The 26223-nt window shown below is 42.4% G+C and overlaps 1 protein-coding gene across 1 annotated transcript in view; it reads right to left on the bottom strand.

The window, feature by feature from the left end:
- The window catches only part of LOC311106630 (rho-associated protein kinase 2-like), an 83411-nt gene that overhangs the window by 50627 nt on the left and 6561 nt on the right, over nt 1-26223 (bottom strand). Inside the window, exons 2-5 of the mRNA XM_084149018.1 lie at nt 17953-18034; nt 16312-16412; nt 8227-8364; nt 1643-1903 (exon numbers count right to left, since the gene is read on the bottom strand). Coding sequence (XP_084005144.1) covers nt 1643-1903; nt 8227-8364; nt 16312-16412; nt 17953-18034 — 582 coding nt within the window. The remainder of the gene's footprint in view (nt 1-1642; nt 1904-8226; nt 8365-16311; nt 16413-17952; nt 18035-26223) is intronic.

Consider the following 26223-nt stretch of genomic DNA (forward strand, 5'->3'; position numbering starts at 1 on the left):
TTTGGGGTTCTGATGAGGTATAATAGCTGAACTAAACTCATTAGGCATTTATACATTATATTCTTCAAGAATCAATCTCTAATTTATAACTCCAGAAATGGATGTAGCAACTAAGGATTCTAGATTATGTAATCATCAATTGTTAAAGAACAGCAGTCCAAGCAGTCTTATCAGTTTTCTCTGGCCTACTTGGAGTACACATTGAGCGTGCGTAATTTAAAAAATCTGAATGAAAATGATTCAGATGGTGGGGAAGAAATGAATCATGACATTTATGATGATTATTCTTCTGATTCTGAGCCTCTGCCTGAAACCTACCCCTCCAAGGCCTAAGCGCAAAAAAGCCAGAACAGTGCGCACTGAGCAGTTGCCTGAGCCACCAACAAATGAAACAGTGAGACAGGAGAGATGAAAGGACAGCACCATTTGGATAGAACAAGCCGGTGACAATGCTACAGGCCGATTATCAGCACAAAATGTAATCACTGAGAGAACAGACCCTACATCTCAAGCAAAAAACAACATCAGCAACGCACTGTTTTATTGTTTGTGTGACTTGTGACATGGACGGCCTGACAATTTACTATTTTTGACTGCTGTCATATCAACACATATTCATAATGCCATTATTGCTTTTGTGCAGACTTTCATTATTTATCAAGCACACTTTGCGCTTATAATTATGTTTGGGCTACTGCTGTTTTCATCATTTGACCGCGCGACTTGCTGACCGTGCGTTTTCGTGGTTGGGGTATTATAATTTTTGGGTCATTATCAAAATAAGCCGTTACCACGTTACAACATATGCTTTCTGTTTCATAGCTGTAACAAAGGCACTCCACGAATAAAATGGATTGAACACTTGAATTTGTGTGTTTTTCAGTTTTTACATATAGCCTACAGTAACATAAACTAATGAATATACTATTGTGTTATTTGAAATACATTTTATAAATGTATTTTAATGTTACCTAAGACCTTCATAAACACAACCAAATGATTATTTTTGCAATAGCATATATTAAATGTATTAATTACACTGTTAGAATGTTGCAGTCAGAATGACTGCTCATTAGCTTGAAGGGGGGTTCCTCGATGCCCAGTGGTTCTAGTGTTAAGCCTAGTCCGGGACTATAAAGCACCTTTGGTGATTCTCCATTTAGCATGCTTTTTAGTCCAGGACTAGGCCTAATCAGTGTCTGGGAAACTGGCCCATACATTTTGTCGAACAGCTTTTTACCACACTTTACCTGTGCTTATAAGATATGATTCAGCAACTAAATCTGATGCAATTTCTCTGGGGAAGTTAACACTGCACAATTCAAAATCTGACCACAGGGTGTTCAACTGGAGCAGTGAAATTCTCTCAAATGCAGATTTCAGCCAGACACAGTTAATTGACTTGAAAATAATCTAAATTTTAGCTCAATAGACGAAAGCAGAAAAAATGCTGGTCTAGGGCTTGAGTTTGGCATTTCAGAGAGAATTACCATAACAACTCAATTTACAGGTTAGGATGGAGTCTCACTCAGCAAAACCTTAATGCCCAATCTAGGCCCTAGACCAGTATTTCCCAGTCCTGGGGAGCCAAAGGGGGTGCACATTTTTGTTTTATTTTCCAATCTCCACCACCAAAACTCACCAAGTCCATCTTCATGCAGGTGCCAAAGTCAGCCAGCTTGAGGTGGCCATTTTGGTCCAGCAGTATGTTGTCTGGTTTCACGTCGCGGTGGATGAAACCCATAGAGTGGATGGCATCTAGAGCCAGCACCACCTCGGCAGTGTAGAAGCGGGCCCACTTCTCTGGCATGTCATAGTTCATGGTCAAGGTGACCAGGTCTCCACCGGGCATATACTCCATGACCATGTAGAGGTGGCGGTCATCTTGGAAAGCACAGCACAGCTGAAAAACATGCGGATAGGATAGTATATCACAACAATGATTGATTCACAGTAAGTGAGAGGAGTGTTTGTGTGTGTGTGTGTGTGTATATATACACACCGTAGAAGTTTGTGTGTGTATCCTGTAAAAAAGATTGTATAAAATAAATAGAAATACTGAGCAAAGTTTTTGGGGAATTATATAATTTTATACTAATACCATTGCTCCGAGAAAAATATTATTTTGTTTAACAAGTTTAAAAAATAAACGCAAAATGATAGGTCTCAAAATGATTTGCACCCTTGTTTTTAATACTTTGTGCACCCTGCCCTTTTGAGGATAAAGGTACTCAGCCTTTTCAATAATGTTTTATTAGATTGAAGAACACATGGTGAGGGATCTTAGACCATTACTCCATACAACATTTGTACAGATTCCTGATATCCTTCGGTCTGCACGTATGGAATGCCCTCTAAAAAAGAAAAAAGAAATTTGTATTGGTTTTCAATGTGGTTCAAGTCCGGAGACAGAAATGGCCATTGCAAAATGTTAATTCTGTGGTCAACTAAACATTTCTTTGTGGATTTTGAGGCTATTGTCTTGCTTGAAGATCCACTCGTGGCCAAGTTTCAGCCTCCTGGCAGAAGCAACCAACCTTTTGGCTAAAATGTCCTGGTACTTGGTAGAGTTCATGATGCCGTTGACCTTAACAAGGGCCCCAGGACCAGTGGAAGCTAAACACCCCCATAAAATAAAATATCCACCACCATATTTTACAGTAGGTTTCTGCATATGCATCCTTTTTTCGAGGCCAAACCCACCACTGGTGTGAGCGGTTAAAGACCTCTATTTTTGTCTCATCTGACCATAGCACCCGGTTCCAAGTGCCAATGCCGTTGAGCAAACTCCAGGCGTTTAAAATTGTTGGTTCCTCTCAATAAAGGCTTTATGGCAACCCTTCCAAATAGCATATTGGCATGGAGGTGGCGTCTAATTATGGTTTTGGAAACTTGGTGACCCAAGATGCGACCAAGTTCTGTAATTCTTCAACTGTGGCCCTTGGACTTTTCTTTGCCTCCTGAACCATCTTCCTCACTGAGTATGTTTACATGCACACTAATAATTCGATATTAAACTGATTATGGCAGAAGGCAGAGTATGGCGTTAGTAAACACCTTACCCTGCTTATCTTAATCGGCGTAAGGTCATAATCGAAGTAAGCATTCACCAATTAAAACACCTGGATTTCTGAGTAATCTTTCAAATGATTAGGACATGTACACAGCTTAAATTGACATTCCAGCGGTGTATTTGATTTGCACACGTGCCAACACAGGTTAGCGCAAGCCTCCCTTTATTATGCGTGAGTGAAGTGAGTTCAGAAAAACTTTAAGTATGCATCTTATAAATAGTTTTCACATACAAACCTTCTTTGTCCAAACTCAGAATCTAATAAGTATTTGCAAAAATAACATGGTTACTGTGGTACAACGTTTATTTTGATTGCCGATTTTCTGTATTTATCAAAGTCCCATCAGTAGCCTGATTTCAGATGTGTCCATGTAAACAGGATGATTAGGGAAATCGTTTTTCTTCCAATGCATTATTGTGTGCATGTAAACCGTGCTCACTGTGTGTTGGGACAAGATACACTTGGGTCCTCTACCAGGCAAGTTTACCACTATTGCAGTGGTTTAAAACCTCTTATTTGTTGCCATAATAGTGGTAAGTGTTTTTTTTTTTTTCAGTAGATTTTTGTACCCATTGCCTGATTTATGAAAGTCAACAACCATTTGTCTCTTTTCATTTGTGAGTTCTTTGCCTTTCCCCATGGTGATGGATGACAAAAGGATTTTACATGCTTGTTTCCTCATTTTTATACCCCAGTGAAACAGGAAGCCATGGAAGTAGGGCTGCACAAGTAATTGAATTCACATCGAAATCGCAATATTGACGTCTGCAATATCCATATCGCAAGAGATCCATATAGCATGCAATATTGTGAAACGCCACTCAGCCGCGTGTAACGTCCGTTTTTATAGTTTACTCTGTTTATAGTCTCTCTCTCCTCTTGTGGCTGCTTCCAACACACACGAAGCCCCGCCCCTGTCAATTAAGCAGTGCAGTTCCTCCTCCTCTGTTAGATTCACTATACGTTTTCATGCTGTTCTGTTACGTCAAATGCAGTCAACAGATGTTCCAAACAAGAACGATGCTGCTGGCCGGGAGTATGGGGGTGTTGTCTATGGACCTCTCCTCTGTGTCGTACAGTCGTGACAGCACGTCTGCCTTCACATTCTTCGTACCCGGGATGTATGACAGAGTAAACTCAAACCGGGTGAAGAATAGGGCCCACCTGTCCTGGCGAGGGTAGTGATGGATCGGGATGGGCCAGTACCGGGGCTGAGGTGAACAGAACCCTCAGGTTACTGAAAGCCCTGTCAGCCTCAGCAGACCAGCGGAGCTGGGACGGCCCACCCTTCAACAGAGATGTGATGGGAGCTGCGCCCTTGCCAAAGCCCCCGATAAACCTCCGATAGTAGTGGGAAAAGCCAATAAAGCGCTTCACCTCCTTTACCGTGGTCGGCCAATTACGCACGGCTGAAATGTGATCTACCTCCATCTCCACACCTGAAGTGGTAATGCGGTATCCGAGGAAGGAGACGGACTGCTGGAAAAACAAATACTTCTCTGCCTTGGCATAAAGGTCATTTTCCAACAGTCGGCCCAGCACTTTGCGAACCAGGGACACATGCTCGGCGCGCGTAGCGGAATACACCAGAATGTCATCGATGTAGACCACTACACCGTGACCAAGCATGTCCCGAAACACCTCGTTCACAAAGGACTGGAAAATGGATGGAGCATGAATCAAACCGTATGGCATCACCAGGTATTCGTAATGCCCTCTCGGACACGCACCAGGTTATACGCACTCCGGAGATCTAATTTTGTGAAAAAGCGCGCCCCATGCATTGACTCGATCACAGATGGGATGAGGGGCAGAGGATAACTATAACGTATTGTCCCCTTGTTCAATGCTTGGTAATCAATGCATGGGCGCAGACCTCAGTCTTTCTTCTTCACAAAAAAGAAACTTGGACGCAGGCGAAGTGGAGGGACGTATGAACCCCTGGCGCAGGGACTCGGAGACGTATGTCTCCATCGCATCCGTTTCAGCCTTCGACAGGGGATATACATGCCTCCTGGGAGGCACAGCATCTACTCGTAGGTTTATCGCGCAATCCGCCCCGCCCGATGAGGTGGTAATTTGGTCGCCTGCGTTTTGGAAAACGCGTGCGCCAAATCGAGGTATTCGGGGGGGATGCGCACGGTGGAGGAAGTGTCTGGACTTTCCACTGTGGTTGCACCAACGGAAACAGCTAGGCACCTACCCTGACACTCTCGCGAACACCCCGTGAGAACCCTCTGCGGCCATGAAAAGGTGGGGTTGTGTAGTGCTAACCAGGGAAGACCCAACACAACAGGGAAATCAGGGGACAAAATAATAAAAAATGTGACGTGCTCTCTATGGGTCCTTTGGGTAACCTTCGTGACCGGTGCAGTAACTTCCCTAACGAACCCTGACCCTAATGGTCAACTGTCAAGTGCTTTGATGGGCTAGGGGAACCAATGGAATACCTGACTTAGAGCTAATGACCTGTCCATAAAGTTCCCAGCTGCGCCTGAATCGACCAGCGCCTTACACTGGGAAACTACGGGGTAGTCAGGGAAGGTGACGTGTATGGTGCAGTGTGCAGCAGAGGGCTCTGACCGATTGTGGGTTTGCGCTACCTGGGGTTATGCGAGAGTACCCTGCCTGCCGCCTCCAGACCCGGAAGAACCCTGACGACAGCGTGCAGTATAATGTCCTATTCTGCCACAAGAGTGACACTGAAGCTGCCCTCCTCCGTTCTCCTGGATCGCTGCCCCACCCAGCTCCATCGGAACGGACTCCGAGTTGGGGGGGGTGAAATGGGCAAGCCACTCCCAGGACGTCCTCTAGCAGCCAGCAGGTTGTCCAACCGGATGGCCATGTCCACCAGCTGGTCGAAGGTTAACATGGTATCCCGGCAGGCTAGCTCCCTTCTGACATTCTCTCGCATGCTGCACCGGAATCCGTCGATAAATTGGCCTATCTTCTGTATACCGCCCCTACGTTGTCACAACACAACTGATTGGCTCAAACGCATTAAGAAGGAAAGAAATTCCACAAATTAACTTTTAACAAGGCAAACCTGTTAATTGAAATGCATTCCAGGTGACTACCTCATGAAGCTGGTTGAGAGAATGCCAAGACTGTGCAAATCTGTCATCAATGCAAAGGGTGGCTACTTTGAAGAATCTCAAATATAAAATATATTTTGATTTGTTGAACACTTTTTTGGTTACTACATGATTCCATATGTGTTATTTCATTGTTTTGATGTCTTCACTATTATTCTACAATGTAGAAAATAGTCAAAATAAAGAAACCCTGGAATGAATAGGTGTGTCCAAACGTTTGACTGGTACTGTATATTAAGAAGCAAAGTGGAAAGCAGCGGTCACGACTTCCTCTGAAGCTGCCTCCTGTCCTTGTTCGGGCAGGCTTCGGCGTTCGTCGTCACCGGCTTTCTAGCCACTGCCGCTCCTCATCTCATCATTCCATTTGTTTTATCTTGTTTACTACACACACCTGGTTCATATCCCCTCATCAGTACCTGTATAAGTGTTCCCTCTGCCCCCTTGTCTTTGTGTGTGATTGTTTATTGTGGAGGTTATATGAGCTCGGTGGAGCTCCTTGTACTTTGTATCGACATATATACGGAATAAACCTTTATTCTGTGATTTACCCTCCTGCGCCTGAGTCCGTACAAATCACACGCCACAGAATCACACACCACAAATGGCATCAATACAGACCCGGGTTCGATACCAGGCTGTGTCACAACCGACCGTGACTGGGCGGCGCACAAATGGTCCAGCGTCGTCCGGGTCAGGGGAGGGTTTGGCCGGGGGGGGGGGGGGGGGGGGGGGGGGGGAGGGGGGGGGGGGGGGGGTTTACTTGGCTCATCGTGCTCTAGCAACACCTTGTGGTGGCCGGGCACCTGCAGGCTGACTTCGGTTGTCAGTTTAACTGTTTCCTCTGACACATTGGTGTGGCTGGCGGGCGGGTGTTAAGGAGCGTGGTTTGGCGGGTCGTGTTTTGGAGGACGCATGACTCGACTTTGCAGTTGCAGTGATGAGACAAGATCGTAATTGGGGAGAAAAAGGGGGTAAAATACAAACAAATTAAAATCAATTCACTCTGGATACATTGAGTAATATAATAAGAATATTCATGGTACAATATATGAAAAAATGATTACAAGGGTTTGAGTGAGAGGTCTAACTGGTGTCTCCAAGTGGACACACACCTGTGCACAGTTCATAAGTAATTTGAATGCACTTTTATGACTCAAGGAAAGAGCCGTCAACTATAAGGTGCATTTTTTAGCTCTCCTAGCTTTGCCGTTGAGTAACTGAAGTTTGGAACACTGCGTCCACACATCACACAATTACTGTTGTTGTTTACGCAATTCCATTATAAATCGCAATCTAGGTCAGGTGGACAACATTTCAAAGCTTATTCTATTGCCAACATGACTAGCAGTTATAAAATACAATTTTACAGTGTTAGGCTTTCACAAGGCACTTCAGACAAACAGATTGTAATTTTGGTGTGCATAGAATGGAGTTATGAGCGCATTCAAGTGCGTGTTCACTGCAAATGTTATTCACAATATGAATAAACATGTTGTTGTATTTTTTATTTTTTTTTACGCACGGCGTGGTGCACACGTTTAGAACCGCAGTCAGCTGAATCCCTTACAGCGCTGTAAAGTGACACGCCTGAGCTCTGACATCATATATAGTATGTTACTGTACAGCCACTGAGTCCCAATTTAGGCGCTTATCAGTGACCAAATCTGCCATTTTCAACCCGTATATGGGAGGACAGGGGCTGAGTGTAAAGTGTTAATGAAAAATGTATTTATAAGAATCTTTAGGGGTGCCAATAATTTTGATAATCTTTTTAAGATATATATTTTTTAACTTGTTAAACAAAATCTCTTTCTCTGAGCAATTGTAATAGTATAAAGTAATATAATTGTCCCCAAAAAAGACGTGCATACAATATAGCTCGGTATTTGTATTATGTATTTTATAGTATTTTCTCCTCATCTTTATCAAGGGTGCCAATCATTTTGGAGATGACTGTATGTCTGTGTGTGTGTACTGTACATGTGTGTAGGTGCGCGCATGTACGCGTATGTGTGCATGCGTGCGTTTGTGTGTGTGTGTGACTGTCTCCCTCTCACCTGGACGACCCAGGGGCTGTTGGAGAAGGCCATGATGTCTCTCTCCTCCCAGAAGAAGGCAGAGTCGGAGCGCTTGATCATCTCAAACTTGCTCAGCTGTTTCATGGCATACACCTTCTGAGATGCCTTGTGACGGACCTGGAGGAGGGGCCAAGTTATATGATGAGGTATATGACACACACACACACACACACACACACGTGCAAGCATAGGCGCGTGAGCTCACACAAACACACACATCATTTATTTATACAAGTAGACGCTACTGAGATCCAGGATCTCTTTTTTTACGAGGAACACCTGCCACAAGAAGGCAACATGAAACACATGTATAACATAAAAGTCACCAATAGATACAAGATCCAATGCAATGGGGTCATTCCACGAAAATAGTGCCTTTTGCGTCCCTTTGATATTTTAAGTAGAAATTGTGCACCAATATTGCATTTTAAAAGCCTGTTATATTAAATAGACCACATGAAGAAATCAATACATCAGACTAATAAAGGCTTGCTAAAGTGCCAAAATTCAGCATTTTGACATGTCCCTCCATCAACCCTGTGTCAGTTATAGAAAGATTTTAACCCAAGTTTCACCATCATTGTAAAGCCCTAGTTATTTTGTTGCTTTCTGAAGATCATAATTTACTTCATGTGATTAGTAATTTATTTACGTCTGACATATTGTCAACAAAGCAGCATGACAGAATTATTAGCCAAGTTTTCAAATTAACGGTTGTTTGTTTGGGAATATATATATAAAGTGATCTGTGCATTTGAAGAACAGCATAAACACCTATTAACTTTTGCATGTAAAAACAGAATCACCACTGCTGCCTATGCTGCCACTGTTTTCATTACCAAAAGTTATATTTTTAGAACGAGCAGTGCGCAGCTAGCTCCCGAGTGCATCAGTGACACAAGCACAGGAAAAATGCAACAAGCACAGATTCGACAAGTGAAAACAAATAATCTGACTGTGAAAATCATGTGAGGATTTTCACTCATTACTGCAGTTCCCCCCAACAGCAAGCAATGTAATACCCTTGCAATGCAATCCAAGCGCTGGGCGGCAGGCCGAATGCCCGGAGCTGCTGATGGCAGAGCATCATGTAACTGAACAGCTTGTTTTGAACAATATATTTTGAAAATAGTAAAATGTACACAAATTAACCACACTTTTATTGACATTTTAAACATAATCCTTGAATGATGTAATATATACAGTGGGGAGAACAAGTATTTGATACACTGCCGATTTTGTAGGTTTTCCTACTTACAAAGCATGTAGAGGTCTGTAATTTTTATCATAGGTACACTTCAACTGTGAGAGACGGAATGTAAAACAAAAATCACAATGTATGATTTTTAAGTAATTAATTTGCATTTTATTGCATGACATAAGTATTTGATCACCTACCAACCAGTAAGAATTCCGGCTCTCACAGACCTGTTTTTCTTTAAGAAGCCCTCCTGTTCTCCACTCATTACCTGTATTAGAAAATGGAAGAAGTTCAAGATGACGGTCAATCACCCTCGGTCTGGGGCTCCATGCAAGATCTCACCTCGTGGGGCATCAATGATCATGAGGAAGGTGAGGGATCAGCCCAGAACTACACGGCAGGACCTGGTCAATGACCTGAAGAGAGCTGGGACCACAGTCTCAAAGAAAACCATTAGTAACACACTACGCCGTCATGGATTAAAATCCTGCAGCGCACGCAAGGTCCCCCTGCTCAAGCCAGCGCATGTCCAGGCCCGTCTGAAGTTTGCCAATAACCATCTGGATTATCCAGAGGAGGAATGGGAGAAGGTCATGTGGTCTGATAAGACAAAAATATAGATTTTTGGTCTAAACTCCTCTCGCCGTGTTTGGAGGAAGAAGAAGGATGAGTACAACCACAAGACCACCATCCCAACCGTGAAGCATGGAGGTGGAAACATCATTCTTTGGGGATGCTTTTCTGCAAAGGGGACAGGACGACTGCACCGTATTGAGGGGAGGATGGATGGGGCATGTATCGCGAGATCTTGGCCAACAACCTCCTTCCCTCAGTAAGAGCATTGAAGATGGGTCGTGGCTGGGTCTTCCAGCATGACAACGACCCGAAACACACAGCCAGGGCAACTAAGGAGTGGCTCCGTAAGAAGCATCTCAAGGTCCTGGAGTGGCCTAGCCAGTCTCCAGACCTGAACCCAATAGAAAATCTTTGGAGGGAGCTGAAAGTCCGTATTGCCCAGCGACAGCCCCGAAACCTGAAGGATCTGGAGAAGGTCTGTATGGAGTGGGCCAAAATCCCTGCTGCAGTGTGTGCAAACCTGGTCAAGACCTACAGGAAACGTATGATCTCTGTAATTGCAATCAAATTTTCTGTACCAAATATTAAGTTCTGCTTTTCTGATGTATCAAATACTTATGTCATGCAATAAAATGCAAATGAATTACTTAAAAATCATACAATGTGATTTTCTGGATTCCGTCTCTCACAGTTGAAGTGTACCTATGATAAAAATTACAGACCTCTACATGCTTTGTAAGTAGGAAAACCTGCAAAATCGGCAGTGTATCAAATACTTGTTCTCCCCACTGTATATATATATATTAGGGCTGTCAAATGATTAACATTTTTAATCAAATTAATCAGAATTTTCAGTGGATTAATCATGATTAATCACTATTTGCAATTACACCTGAATCCTAACCATTTTTTTTCTGAAATGCATACCAAAAGATAAATAACAGGACACAGATACATAATTTTCATATTATGTCTGTTTATTAACACAGCCAAATAATGGTGTTTTAAATCAAGCTGAAACATACTACACACCATAATATTTGTCTTTGGCTGTGGCTCTTGACGGTGGCTTATAGAATGAGTCTTGAGCAGTGGCGGCTGGCCGATAGAGGGCGCTAGGGCGCCGCCCCCTTAAATAAAATTATTTTAAAAAATAAAATAAAAAATAAATAAAAATAATAATAATAATAATAAAAACATCAGTATGTCAATATTTGTGTGTTTGAAATATGGAATGCACACAGTAATATGTGTAAGATATGATAGAAAATCATATTCGCAACCTTTCCTCTGCCTGTCAAACGCCTCGTCAGCTCTGGGCGATACAGAAAGTGCCCCGAGGAGGCGGGTCTACGTAGCAGTTAAGCCAATTGCTAATTTAAGATATGAATGTATGACATAAAATGTAGCCAATCAGCGATCTTAAATCGAATCCAAGGAGGGCGATTATTTTATCGCCCCAAGCTCGCCCCTGATAAAATAAGGACCGGGCTCCAGTGGCGCCATTTTTACTAGACGACAATGGCGAGCGCAAACGTTACTCCTCCAAGACCCAACCCTAACTCGGTGAAATCTCTCCTCCAAGATCCGTTTGAGAGGAGAACTTTGTCAGAGAAAGTTCGGGTGAAAGAGCTGGGCCCAGATCAACCTGACCTCTCAATCAGACAGCAGGCTAGCGAGAAAGGGAAGTAGTATATGCGCGGCTTCTCCCGTAGCTGGTACACCAGGAAGGCTTGGCTAGCTGGGTGCACTGATGCTAATGCTTTATTTTGCTTTCCGTGCTTGCTTTTTAAAACGACGGGGTCAGATTCAGCATGGACAGGTACCGGAGTGAGGGATATGAAGCACCTGTCAGAGAAGGTAAAGAAACATGAGAACACCAGGGCACACATGGACAACTCTGTAAAGCTAGCTGTATTAGGAAGGGTGAACATTGCTACGCAGCTGGATGACGGCCACAGGATTGCGGTGAGGAAACACAATGAGGAGGTGGATAAAAACAGGCACATTCTATCCAAAATTATCGATTGTGTGAAGTTCTGTGGGGCTTTTGAGTTGGCCTTGCGTGGGCACGAGGAGACTGACTCCTCGGACAACCCCGGCATTTTCCGGGGCTTAGTGGATTTTGTTGCCTCCCTCGACAGTGTGCTGGAGGAGCACCTGAAGACAGCTACCGTTTTTAAGGGCACGTCAAAGACGATACAGAACGAGCTGTTGGACTGTATGCTGTCAGTGCTTAAGGATTACATCCTGGAGGAAGTAAAGAGTGCTGATTTTATCGCCATTCAAGCTGACGAGACGACTGACGTTTCCACCCACTGCCAGTTGGTGCTTGTGATACGCTACATCGATGCTAAAAGTAACGTCCAAGAGCGTTTTTTCGAGTTCATTTTGATCGAGAACGCAACCGCCGACACCATCGCTACAGCGCTGCTGGAGAGGCTCAGCACCATACTCTCACATGGACAAAAGGCCAAACTTATTGCCCAGGCTTACGACGGAGCAAGTGTGATGAGGGGAGCCACCGGCGGAGTGCAGCGTAAAATAGTGGATGTGTACGAAAATGCGCACTACGTCCACTGCTATGCACATCAGCTGAACCTCATCATGCAGCAGGCTACTTCACGCATCCCCAGGATCGGCACTTTCTTTTCCGACCTTGCAGGATTTTCTGCTTTCTTCTCCAGGTCTCCCAAGCGAACCACCGTGCTTGACGAAGTGGTTGCGCATAGACTCCCCAGAGCCTCTACAACACGGTGGAACTTCCACAGTCGCGCTGTAAACACTGTGTACGAGTACAGGGATGACCTCCTAACGTGTTTCCAGACCATCAGAGACTCTGGGAACTTTGATGCCCCGACTGTCAGAGAGGCGGGGGGCTTTGTGAGGATGCTCGAAGACGAGGCTTTCTGTTTTTTCCTGGCACTGTTCCACAAGATCATGCCAAATGTGGACATGCTTTTCAGCCAGCTGCAGAAGAGGAACATCGACCCTGTCTTCATTAAAGCACTTGTCCAGAGGTTCACAGACAGCATGCTAACAATCAGGTAAATAACTATATTTACTATTGGCTGATAAAGATGTTGTTAGAAAGATGAATAGTTCACTTACAACAGTTTAAAAGCCTAAATGTGTCTGGTCATCAAAGTGAGTGATTATCATAGAGCCGTCACAATTATATTTGTTTTAGTATTTTAAAAGGAAAGAGAAGACACAATCAGACGTTGATAATAATGCAGGAAAGTACTACACAGTTTGTAATAATTATTCAGGTGTCCACCAGGTCAATTTCTAGAAGAGGCCTAGTTGTTATTGAAGATTAACTTTATTGCTAAGTGCACAGCAGAACAAAATTATGTTGCATCCCTCTCACAAATGTAATAGAAAAAGGCTTTAAAACGTAATAACATCAGTTAATTATGTACATCACAGGTTAAAAGCAGTTACTAGACATAGTTTGTGTGTATATACACACTATCTGTCTGTCTGTCTGTCTGTCTGTCTGTCTGTCTGTCTGTCTGTCTGTCTATATATATATATATATATATATATATATATATATATATATATATAAAAGTCACTGGTTGTGTGTTGAGGGGGAATTACAGTGAGTTAAGAAGTCTGATTGCAAGTTATCAAATTAAACTTTATTTTTTGGACCCAGGGCCTCAATTCCCTCTTTGTGTGGGGACAGCGCATCTGACGAGCAGCAACAGCCCATCAAGCGACGGAGGATGCTGGGACCAGGAGAACAACAGAGGTTGGCTATAGAGGTAAGTTGTGATGTAATTGTCAGTGTTTCCCCCTAGAACTTTTTTCAGGCCTGGTAGTATGTAGCCAAAACCCTGAACAATCAGCACCTTGGTAATCATATACTTGAGTTGGACATAGGCATGTGTCAGTCAGGATCACTTGCATCAAAATAGCTTAATTGCAAATTAAAGCTGATGATGTATCTTTTACAGGTATGTGATACCATCCTGAGTCATGCCAAAGAGAGGTTCTCCTTCACCCAGCACCTCATCAGCGCAACACTATTGCACGGAGAGTTGTTCCCACAACACAGTGTGAAGTTCCCCGATACAGCGCTTGAAACAACCGTGGAGGCGTACCCCATGTTGAACAAGGCCAAGCTCAAAACCGAACTGTCCCTCATCTATGAGAACAGTGAGTTCAAGGCTTGTAGTGGTGCAGTGCCCCTGTACCAGTTCTTCATGGAGAACAACCTTCAGAGCACTTTCACAGAGACTGCCAGCCTCCTCAAGATCCTCATCACCACACCCATGACAACTGCTGAGTCAGAAAGGTGCTTCTCTACACTGAAAAGGATCAAGACCTTCCTGAGAAACAGCATGACACAGGATCGCCTGAACGCTCTGGCCATGCTCTCCATGGAGAAGAAACTTGTCAGGGACATTCCTGACTTTAATCAAAGGGTCATTGAGAGGTTTGCCACTCAGAAGGACAGACGGGCAAAATTCCTGTACAAATAAGATGACAGACACACACACACAGAGCAGCTCTGGCCGCATGTTTCTTTGTATATAGTTGACCTTAGCATAGAAAATCCAGTTATATATGGTACTCTAGAAAGTCTTAATAGTGTCTTTGCTAATATTACTGTATATATGTTGTTTTGTATCAATTAATTGTTGCAGTTCTGGAGCACATTAACAATTAGTCACATTTAGTATGATCATAAAATACTGTATGCTATTCTTCCAGTCAAAGGTTTGAGTTCATCCACTTGATATCCATTTCTATATTATACATCCTTTTATACAGTGTAAGATTTCCTATAAACTTTATAATAATTTCATGTTATTGTCCACTTTCCACTCTGTTCTGACAGCATGCCTGTTGCGTTGCCTGTTTACTACCAATGGTGAAAAGTTCACTTTAAATGCAAATGAAAGGCTTGGGTTTGTGTAATATGTTTTTGTGTAAGAATGCCTCAACTTTTTAATATTGGCATTAAATAATTACTGAATGTTTCACTGAGCACTGCTGTCCTGCAGTTTGTGTTAAAATATATCGCGATGGTTACAGGAAAAAAAAAGTATGGCACAGCCCCACCGAGAATATTTTTCACCAGCCGCCACTGGTCTTGAGACGCCACTTGCAAAACATCAAGGAAACCTGAGTCTTCTACAATGCTAATGGGTCTACAATCCTTTGCAATCCATTTTGCTATTGTGTTGGTCAAATTATCTGAGGTTGATTTTGTTAATTGCCTGCAAACATTCAGCGTGGTCTGGCGCAAACCACTTGCTGAATCTGACGGCCCAGCAAACGCATGTTTGGCGTTGACATGGTACTTCAAGCTTGAACAGCTCCGGTGAAATTGAAACTCCTTCTTACAAATCTTGCAAATAACCTTGTACTTGTTAACTGTACCATCATCATTCTTTTTATATTTGAATCCGTCAATAGGCCCACTTTGCTCACCTTGCTCCATCTCGCCTCTAGCTCCCAACCACTTTCCTGACCTGAATAATTTGTCACACTGCGCATGCGTGAAATGCGTTAAAAAAATTGACGTAATTAACAGCAAACAACTAATTAACGTCGTTAACGCGCTATTTGACAGCCCTAATATATATATATATATATTTTTTTACCAATCACAAGTGGTGCACCACCCTTAACGTCCTAATGGACGGCCACCACTGATATCAAATAATTTCTGGGTTACAATGAAGTACCTAACTGGGGCTAAGCACAGGCAAAATCCTAAAGGAAAACCTGGTTCAGTCTGCTTTCCACCAGACACTGGAAGATGAATTCACCTTTCAGCAAGACAATAACCTAAAACACAAGGCCTACACTGGAGTTGCTTACCAAGACTGGCCCAGTTACAGTTTTGACTTAAATCTGCTTGATAATTTATGGCAAGACTTGAAATGGTTGTCTAGCAATGATCAACAACCAATTTGACAGAGCTTGAAGAATTTTGAAAATAATAATGGTGTGATTTACCACACACAGATCACCAAGCCCACTCCTCTTCACACAACACTTCAAACACAGAATGAATCTCTCTCACACACACACACACACACACACACTTCGGACCTGTCTAAACATGTCTCGATTACAAGGCACACAGAAGCAGCAAAACAGAGGAAAACCAGATGCACACAGCTAGATGTACAGACATAGGCAGTCACCTTGGATAGGTAGACACACACAAGCACTCACACATACATGTAGGAATGTAAATGTTTTTAATCTGTTTCTATGTCATTGTATCTTTGCCGCGTGCACACACGGATGACGTTTCTCACCAGTTGCACCTCTCCGTAGGCTCCTCTGCCGATCATCTTCACCCTGTCAAAGTCCTCCAGCTTTACCTGCAGGTCCCGCATCTTAACCATGGCCTTCTCATCTGCAGGACAGACACAGATGTCAGAGGTCACACGGGTTACCATAGCAAAAACAGAGGTCAATCGCATAAGGTTGTGTTCTAAGGAGAGGTCAGCGAGGGCCATACAGCAACAACCTCTCACAGTCTCGTGTAAGAATTAGACGTTCATCCATGTTTCTCAAACGTCAAATTTCGAAGTTGTTCCAAACATCAAATTTCAAAGTGTTTGATTACTTCTCTGTATCATTCCAAGTTTAAGTTTAGGCATTAACTCCAAATTCTTAAGGTTAGGCATTAACTCAGAATGGTTAAGGTAACCAACTTTCTGTCGCTGGATTCGAACATGCAACATTTGGAACCAGATGCTTAAGCCCAACCGCCATCCCGGTCCACAACATTCTAGCAAAACCAAAGCCTACTTGAAGTTAACAACGCTCACTGTTGCCCCCAAGTGGCCGGTTTCCACGTCATCTCCCAACGTCCTGAGACATGGATGGACGTCGAACACTGATTTCTATGACGGGTGACCTGCCTGCATTCAGAGGTCAAACCCCTTTGCAGTTGTTCCAGTGGTTACTTACATGTCAAGGTAAGATCATAGAGATGTATAGTGATCGCAACGTTATGGCATCTGTGACAGCATGGTCAGCGCCATTGAGGCTATCTCCATTTTAAGGTGTACATTTTCTTCTTCTTTCGTGTTTGAAAAAAATGCCAAGCTAATATTGGTGACTTACCGCCCACCACCTTCGTCCTGGAGTCTTGAACCAAATCTTGTGTGTCAGTCATTTAATGCGACCACTAGATGGCGGTCATCTTGCTTAAAGCCATTAGCTTTAAGCCAAACTAGGCAAAACTATTTGAAGAAGACAATGCTCTGATCATTGTCTGATCGCTCCCAACCCATAGGAATCCCCATCCAGTTGACTACTTTCAAATGGAGGAAGCCATCAATGGCAATATACATGCAAAAACGGGTTATTTCCAAGTAATGATCTCTATACACCTCCATAGGTAAGATACAGATAAGGGCAGTAATACTTTAAAATAACTTGCTCTTATATCTGTGTTGTATCACTAATTACTACGGATAGGGTGATATTATATATGTTACAGGTTTCATACTACTTATTATCTGATATGAAATATTGCAAGGCAGGGGTTGATACAGAAACTGTAGTTAGTTGTTATAAACCTGTAACTAAGGATGACAATGGATTGCAATATTGAACATAGCCTAGAATTGGGATGGTAAAAAGTCGACTGAATGCAGGACTCAAAATAGTGAGAGCTAACTCTGTAACAATGCAATCTAATCTACCTGTCCTAATTCAAAAATATATATTATTTTAATGTACTCCGGATATGTCCACGCTTCAAATAGGCACAAACACACTCATAACAGTATCAAATATACAAATATCAGAAGTCGACTGTAAATCAATCAGGAACCTGTCTTCCGCTATGTCTGATATGGAAGAAGTCTAGATAATGCAATGCATGATAATCTTATAATGATGGTCTGCATTAATTAAAGCAATTCTACTAGGAAAGCTCTTACATCGGTTTAAGAAGGCATCTATGTTTTTGTTTTTTCGTAGCGCCGGGTAGTCCAGATCCAGGGCCAAGGCATTCATGGACTCCTGGGAAAAGAAGGAAAATAAATGTAATACATTTACTGTGTTTGAAATGGTTTTATGTCTTACAATTAATCTAAGAATTCAGTTCCCCTGTTAAATAAAAAATGTAAGGGATAGTTCGGCGATTTTACATATTTAGATATTTGTTCACTTACAGTTGAAGTTGGAAGTTTACATACACTTAGGTTGGAGTCATTCAAACTCGTTTTTCAACCACTCCACACATTTCTTGTTAACAAACTATAGTTTTGGCAAGTCGGTTAGGACATCTACTTTGTGCATGACACAAGTAATTTTTCCAACAATTGTTTACAGAAAGATTATTTCACTTATAATTCACTGTATCACAATTCCAGTAGGTCAGAAGTTTACATACACTAAGTTGACTGTGCCTTTAAACAGCTTGGAAAATTCCAGAAAATTATGTTATGGCTTTAGAAGCTTCTGATAGGCTAATTGAGTCAATTGGAGGTGTACCTGTGGATGTATTTCAAGGCCTACCTTCAAACTCAGTGCCTCTTTGCTTGAAATCATGAGAAGAATCAAAAGAAATCAGCCAAGACCTCAGAAAAATAATTGTATACCTCCAAAAGTCTGGTTCATCATTGGGAGCAATTTCCAAACGCCTGAAGGTACCACGTTCATCTGTACAAACAATAGTACGCAAGTATAAACACCATGGGACCACGCAGCCGTCATACCGCTAAGGAAGGAGACGCGTTCTGTCTCCTAGAGATGAACGTACTTTGGTGCGAAAAGTGCAAATCAATCCCAGAACAACAGCAAAGGACCTTGTGAAGATGCTGGAGGAAACAGGTACAAAAGTATCTATATCCACAGTAAAAGAGTCCTATATCGACATAACCTGAAAGGCAGCTCAACAAGGAAGAAGCCACTGCTCCAAAACCGCCATAAAAAAGTCTGACTACGATTTGCAACTGCACATGGGGAAAAATATCATACTTTTTGGAGAAATGTCCTCTGGTCTGATGAAACAAAAAGTTTGGCCATAATGACCATCGTTATGTTTGGAGGAAAACGGGGATGGCTTGCAAGCCGAAGAACACCATCCCAACCGTGAAGCACGGGGGTGGCAGCATCGTGCTGTGGGGGTGCTTTGCTGCAGGAGGGACTGGTGCACTTCACAGAATAGATGGCATCATGAGGAAGGACAAGTATGTGGATATATTGAAGCAACATCTCAAGACATCAGTCAGGAAGTTAAAGCTTGGTCGCAAATGGGTCTTCCAAATGGACAATGACCCCAAGCATACTTCCAAAGCTTAAGGACAACAAAGTCAAGGTATTGGAGTGGCCATCACAAAGCCCTGACCTCAATCCTATAGAGAATTTGTGGGCAGAACTGAAAAAGCATGTGCGAGCAAGGAGGCCTACAAACCTGACTCAGTTACACCAGCTCTGTCAGGAGGAATGGGACAAAATTCACCCAACTTATTATGGGAAGCTTGTGGAAGGCTACCCGAAATGTTTGACCCAAGTTAAACAATTTAAAGGCAATGCTACCAAATACTAATTGAGTTTAAATGTATTTGTCTAAGGTGTATGTAAACTTCCGACTTCAACTGTACCTTGAAAGCTGATGATCTTAAAATGTAAAATTGCTAAACTATCCCTTTAAGTTAGAAATATTTTTAACCAAAACTGACTATGTTACGCTAACTTAAACACACAGGCACTTAGAATGAAGCAATGTACTGTATTGGGCTGAGCATGCATTCTAAGTAGTATGCTAGTACAGTATGAACATTGGAACATAGCCTCTGTCTGCCTCATCTCCAGCAAACAACCCAACGATTAATACAATAAAATGTATGAATATTAATTATTAATAATCAAAACTACTAGGCTAATGAACTCAATGACTTTTCCCTCCATCATCCCTCATTGCCCGCCATAGCAGAGTTCTCCCAAATGCAACACAGCTGGGAGAGAAGATGAGTCTGCTAATAGACAGTATATCAAGGATATGACACAATGACTAGTAGAGCTCTGCCTCTGATGTACAGGGACTGGGATGGTGGTGAGTGCCTAAAGACCATTGGTCATGTTCAGTAGGAAGAAAACCTTTAGAAACATTTTGAGTTACTACCTGACGTAAAACATTTTACTACAGTGTGCCTTACTGAACACAACAACCCTGGTGTCCTCAGCACAGTACATCGCAACAGGACTGAGGGGTTCGACAGGGGAACTCAAAATGTCACTGTAGTCAGCGCCAAACCAGGAATGTGGGGAGGGATGTTCCCCCCCCAGTCTAGGGGTCAAGTGGAGTCAACTAGGGGGAGGGGGATGTCCTCAGAGCATCATCTGTCCACACTTACAGTGAGGGGAAAAAAGTATTTGATCCCCTGCTGATTTTGTACGTTTGCCCACTGACAAAGACATGATCAGTCTATAATTTTAATGGTAGGTTTATTTGAACAGTGAGAGACAGAAAAACAACAAAAAAATCCAGAAAAACGCATGTCAAAAATGTTATAAATTGATTTGCATTTTAATGAGGGAAATAAGTATTTGACGCCTCTGCAAAACATGATTTAGTACTTGGTGGCAAAACCCTTGTTGACAATCACAGAGGTCAGATGTTTCTTGTAGTTGGCCACCAGGTTTGCATCTCAGGAGGGATTTTGTTCCACTCCTCTTTGCAGATCTTCTCCAAGTCATAAAGGTTTCGAGGCTGACGTTTGGCAACTCGAACCTTCAGCTCCCTCCACAGATTTTCTATGGGATTAAGGTCTGGAGACTGGCTAGGCCACTCCAGGACCTTAATGTGCCTCTTCTTGAGCCACTCCTTTGTTGCCTTGGCCGTGTGTTTTGGGTCATTGTCATGCTGGAATACCCATCCACGACCCATTTTCAATGCCCTGGCTGAGGGAAGGAGGTTCTCACCCAAGATTTGACGGTACATGGCCCCGTCCATCGTCCCTTTGATGCGGTGAAGTTGTCCTGTCCCCTTAGCAGAAAAACAACCCCAAAGCATAATGTTTCCACATCCATGTTTGACGGTGGGGATGGTGTTCTTGAGGTCATAGGCAGCATTCCTCCTCCTCCAAACACGGCGAGTTGAGTTGATGCCAAAGAGCTCGATTTTGGTCTCATCTGACCACAACACTTTCACCCAGTTCTCCTCTGAATCATTCAGATGTTCATTGGCAAACTTCAGACGGCCCTGTATATGTGCTTTCTTGAGCAGGGGGACCTTGCGGGCGCTGCAGGATTTCAGTCCTTCATGGCGTAGTGTGTTACCAATTGTTTTCTTGGTGACTATGGTCCCAGCTGCCTTGAGATCATTGACAAGATCCTCCCGTGTAGTTATGGGCTGATTCCTCACCGTTCTCATGATCATTGCAACTCCACGAGGTGAGATCCTGCATGGAGCCCCAGGCCGAGGGAGATTGACAGTTATTTTGTGTTTCTTCCATTTGCGAATAATTGCAACAACTGTTGTCACCTTCTCACCAAGCCGCTTGACGATGGTCTTGTAGCCCATTCCAGCCTTGTGTAGGTCTACAATCTTGTCCCTGACATCCTTGGAGAGCTCTTTGGGCTTGGCCATGGTGGAGAGTTTGGAACCTGATTGATTGATTGCTTCTGTGGACAGGTGTCTTTTATACAGGTAACAAGCTGAGATTAGGAGCACTCCCTTTAAGAGTGTGCTCCCAATCAGCCCGTTACCTGTATAAAAGACACCTGGGAGCCAGAAATCTTTCTGATTGAGAGGGGGTAAAATAGTTATTTCCCTCATTAAAATGCAAATCAATTTATAACATTTTTGACGTGCGTTTTTCTGGATTTTTTTGTTGTTATTCAGTCTCTCACTGTTCAAATAAACCTACCATTAAAATTATAGACTGATAATTTCTTTGTCAGTGGGAAAACATATAAAATCGGCAGGGGATCAAATACTTTTTTCCCCTCACTGTAACTCCAGCCATGTGCCTGGGCTGGTACTCCTTGGCATGTTGAAAAATTCCTAGGGGGAGGGTTTAGTATTTTTTTATTTAGTAAAGGGGAGAGTCATGTAATTTGTAATCGATTAAAATGTCATATTGCTCAGGGTTTGAGAATTAGTTTGTTATTATAGTATCTCAATGTGTTCCCGATGATGCCCCTCATCCCTGATTCTCTGCTGGGCGCGTAATATCAGGTGTGCCTAGTGTGGTCTCAATAAAATTATCCATAGCCTATACTATAGGCCTAGGCTATACGAAGAGCATGCTCGGAGAAGCACAGGGCAAAGTTATTTTTCGAAGAAAATGTACTTACAGTGGGGGAAAAAGGTATTTAGTCAGCCACCAATTGTGCAAGTTCTCCCACTTAAAAATATGAGAGAGGCCTGTCATTTTCATAATAGGTACACGTCAACTATGACAGACAAATTGAGATTTTTTTGTTTGTTGAGAAAATCACATTGTAGGATTTTTTATGAATTTATTTGCAAATGATGGTGGAAAATAAGTATTTGGTCACCTACAAACAAGCAAGATTTCTGGCTCTCACAGACCTGTAACTTCTTCTTTAAGAGGCTCCTCTGTCCTCCACTCGTTACCTGTATTAATGGCACCTGTTTGAACTTGTTATCAGTATAAAAGACACCTGTCCACAACCTCAAACAGTCACACTCCAAACTCCACTATGGCGAAGACCAAAGAGCTGTCAAAGGACACCAGAAACAAAATTGTAGACCTGCACCAGGCTGGGAAGACTGAATCTGCAATAGGTAAGCAGCTTGGTTTGAAGAAATCAACTGTGGGAGCAATTATTAGGAAATGGAAGACATACAAGACCACTGATAATCTCCCTCGATCTGGGGCTCCACGCAAGATCTCACCCCGTGGGGTCAAAATGATCACAAGAAGGGTGAGCAAAAATCCTAGAACCACACGGGGGGACCTAGTGAATGACCTGCAGAGAGCTGGGACCAAAGTAACAAAGCCTACCATCAGTAACACACTACACCGCCAGGGACTCAAATCCTGCAGTGACAGATGTGTCCCCCTGCTTAAGCCAGTACATGTCCAGGCCCGTCTGAAGTTTGCTAGAGTGCATTTGGATGATCCAGAAGAGGATTGGGAGAATGTCATATGGTCAGATGAAACCAAAATAGAACTTTTTGGTAAAAACTCAACTCGTCGTGTTTGGAGGACAAAGAATGCTGAGTTGCATCCAAAGAACACCATACCTACTGTGAAGCATGGGGGTGGAAACATCATGCTTTGGGGTAGTTTTTCTGCAAAGGGACCAGGACGACTGATCCGTGTAAAGGAAAGAATGAATGGGGCCATGTATCGTGAGATTTTGAGTGAAAACCTCCTTCCATCAGCAAGGGCATTGAAGATGAAACGTGGCTGGGTCTTTCAGCATGACAATGATCCCAAACACATCGCCCGGGCAACGAAGGAGTGGCTTTGTAAGAAGCATTTCAAGGTCCTGGAGTGGCCTAGCCAGTCTCCAGATCTCAACCCCATAGAACATTTTTGGAGGGAGTTGAAAGTCCGTGTTGCCCATCGACAGCCCCAAAACATCACTGCTCTAGAGGAGATCTGCATGGAGGAATGGGCCAAAATACCAGCAACAGTGTGTGAAAACCTTGTGAAGACTTACAGAAAACGTTTGACCTGTGTCATTGCCAACAAAGGGTATATAACAAAGTATTGAGAAACTTTTGTTATTGACCAAATACTTATTTCCACCATAATTTGCAAATGAATTCATTAAAAATCCTACAATGTGATTTTCTGGAGAAAAAAAATCTCATTTTGTCTGTCATAGTTGATGTGTACCTATGATGAAAATTAGAGGCCTCTCTCATCTTTTTAAGTGGGAGAACTTGCACAATTGGTGGCTGACTAAATACTTTTTTTCCCCACTGTACATCCCGAGTTTTTGTGCTTCTGGGATGGTTTATATGAAATTAGGCTACACTGCATTGCACACTGCAATGGATAGGCATTCCCAATCATGAGCCCGGCCTGCCCTGCTCTTGATGATGTTAACCCTTTTGTGCTGCCTAACCAATAACTGTGCTGTGTAGGGTGACACTTCAGGAGGTGAGTCAAAGGCTTCTTTTTAAAATATATTTTTATTTGTCCAAAATATGCAATATCTGTGCCAGGGTTTCCGTTAGGAAAATGTGGTGCCGGAGAAGGTGACCTGGAAGATTTTAAATGTACATGCCATTTGAGAAATTTACCGGATCCATATGCATTGGGCACAGTGCCCAGAGTGACAGAAATCACATTTAGATTATGGTAATGATTCTTAACAGAACATACAACTAATGTAATGAAGCAGCCAATAAAACATCATTTTTAAAAATTTGCCAAAATGCAATTAGCGGGAAAACAGTATTCTAAACAGCGCACCTGGGAAAAAAGCATTCTAAACAGCGCAACTGTTAGCGGTTCCATATGTGACAGAGATTAAAATCTCTGATAGAAACTTAGAACAGGAGAGAAATGGCATAGCGGTGGGTCCAATAGGAAAGTAAATATAAATAGATTTGCCAAAATTATACAATTACTCCTGTCTATACAGAAATAAATAAAATAATTCAAAATACTTCACCAGAAAGCATGATTTAGCCACAGAATAATCGAGGATCATTAGCTTATTTAAAAAAAATTGGGATTGTTGTGGATTGTTTCAAATCACAAGCTCGTAGGCCTCTGCCTATTAGGGAAGCCCACTATTTGGGCAGCGCACGTGGCAATAGGCCTAGATGATTATTGAGTTGCGGCTGTCAGTGAAAAGCATCTAAAATATAATGTGTCTTGAGTATAATTTAAAATGTTGAGACAAGAAGGGGAGGTGTGTGTGGCGAAGATATAGGTGAGCCACTCTCCAGAATGGCTCAGCTGTCTCCTGCTAATTCCTGCGCATTCATTGTTTCATTATGTGAATCGTTTGCCCTTAGATTTTGCCCATTACATATGTCACCAGTAGTAAATGTACTGTTAGGCTACTAACATCAAGAGTGCTTTGTGTTGGAGCCTATTTCTTCCTATTCAAGAAATAAGAGTTAGGCCTACCTGTTTGACAGGCCTACCATAGATTTTGTCAGCTAATTCCTTCAGTGACTCCTTAAATGTCTCGGTCTCAGTGAAGAGCTTGGTGTGTTAAGTTAAAACCAGGGCTCGAATTGAGGGGGTATGTGAGGATATTGTGGCTTTTGTTAAAGGAAATGGCTAAAAGCATAGGTCTACCCCTTTGAAAAACATTTAAAGGACCTGATTGTATAAAGATCTATAACAATGCTTTAGTCCGCAATGCTAGAAACAAGCTGTAAAATGCCAGGGAAAGACGTGACTGATGCATATTGGGATGTCTTTTGTTTGTCTCTATGACATTCAGAGGCTGCACTAGAACCTTCTATAGTCGAGGAGACAAAAAAATGGACTTTGCTTGGGAAGTAATATGTAATTCTGTCACTATCAATTGACTTTTGACATTTCAACAGGCTATTAAATAACATACTAACGCTAAAATCAGTCAGGAGCAAGCCAGGTAGCCTAAATTAATTATTATTTAGGCTGTTACTAATAATTCAAGGCTATAGCCTGCCATTTTAGAAATCAATTGTGAAGCATTTGTGACATGTTACAGGCTGGCAGGAGCGCTCAGCATTTCAACAACACATCAACAACAGCACTTCAACAACATGCCAATAAAGTACTTAGAATTAAATAATAATTAAACGAAAAATTAGGCTATACAGTCATTCTACAGTGACTTTGAGTTCACTTCTAGAAACATGAGTTTGGCCAGTCTTTGGTTTGAGGATCATGCGGTGACCTATGCATGCCTAGTTTGTTAATTTAGCCTAGCAGTTAATTTAGCCTTATATTCCCATGCCCTAATCACATTCAACACATATCTATTTTGTAACAATAATATTATGGAATAAAATAGAATAAATTAGAAAATTATAGTTTCCCAAATGAAACAAAGTTACAAGTGCATATAAGCCTACCTGATGATATGTGGCTGCTGTGTTAAACAAATGTTTTTTTTCTCTAATTGATTGATGATCAGATACTTCATATTGTAACTGGTTATGTTGTGCTCCATTTTTACAGTTGATAGACAACTTTAGCACTGTTCCAAACTCCGTTTTAACAATAGCCTGTATAGAAATCAAAACGTCTTCGGTGCTGCAGCATGTGCTCATT

This window comes from Coregonus lavaretus, assembly GCF_964263955.1.
Source record: "Coregonus lavaretus genome assembly, chromosome: 31".
Taxonomy (NCBI): Eukaryota; Metazoa; Chordata; class Actinopteri; order Salmoniformes; family Salmonidae; genus Coregonus; species Coregonus lavaretus.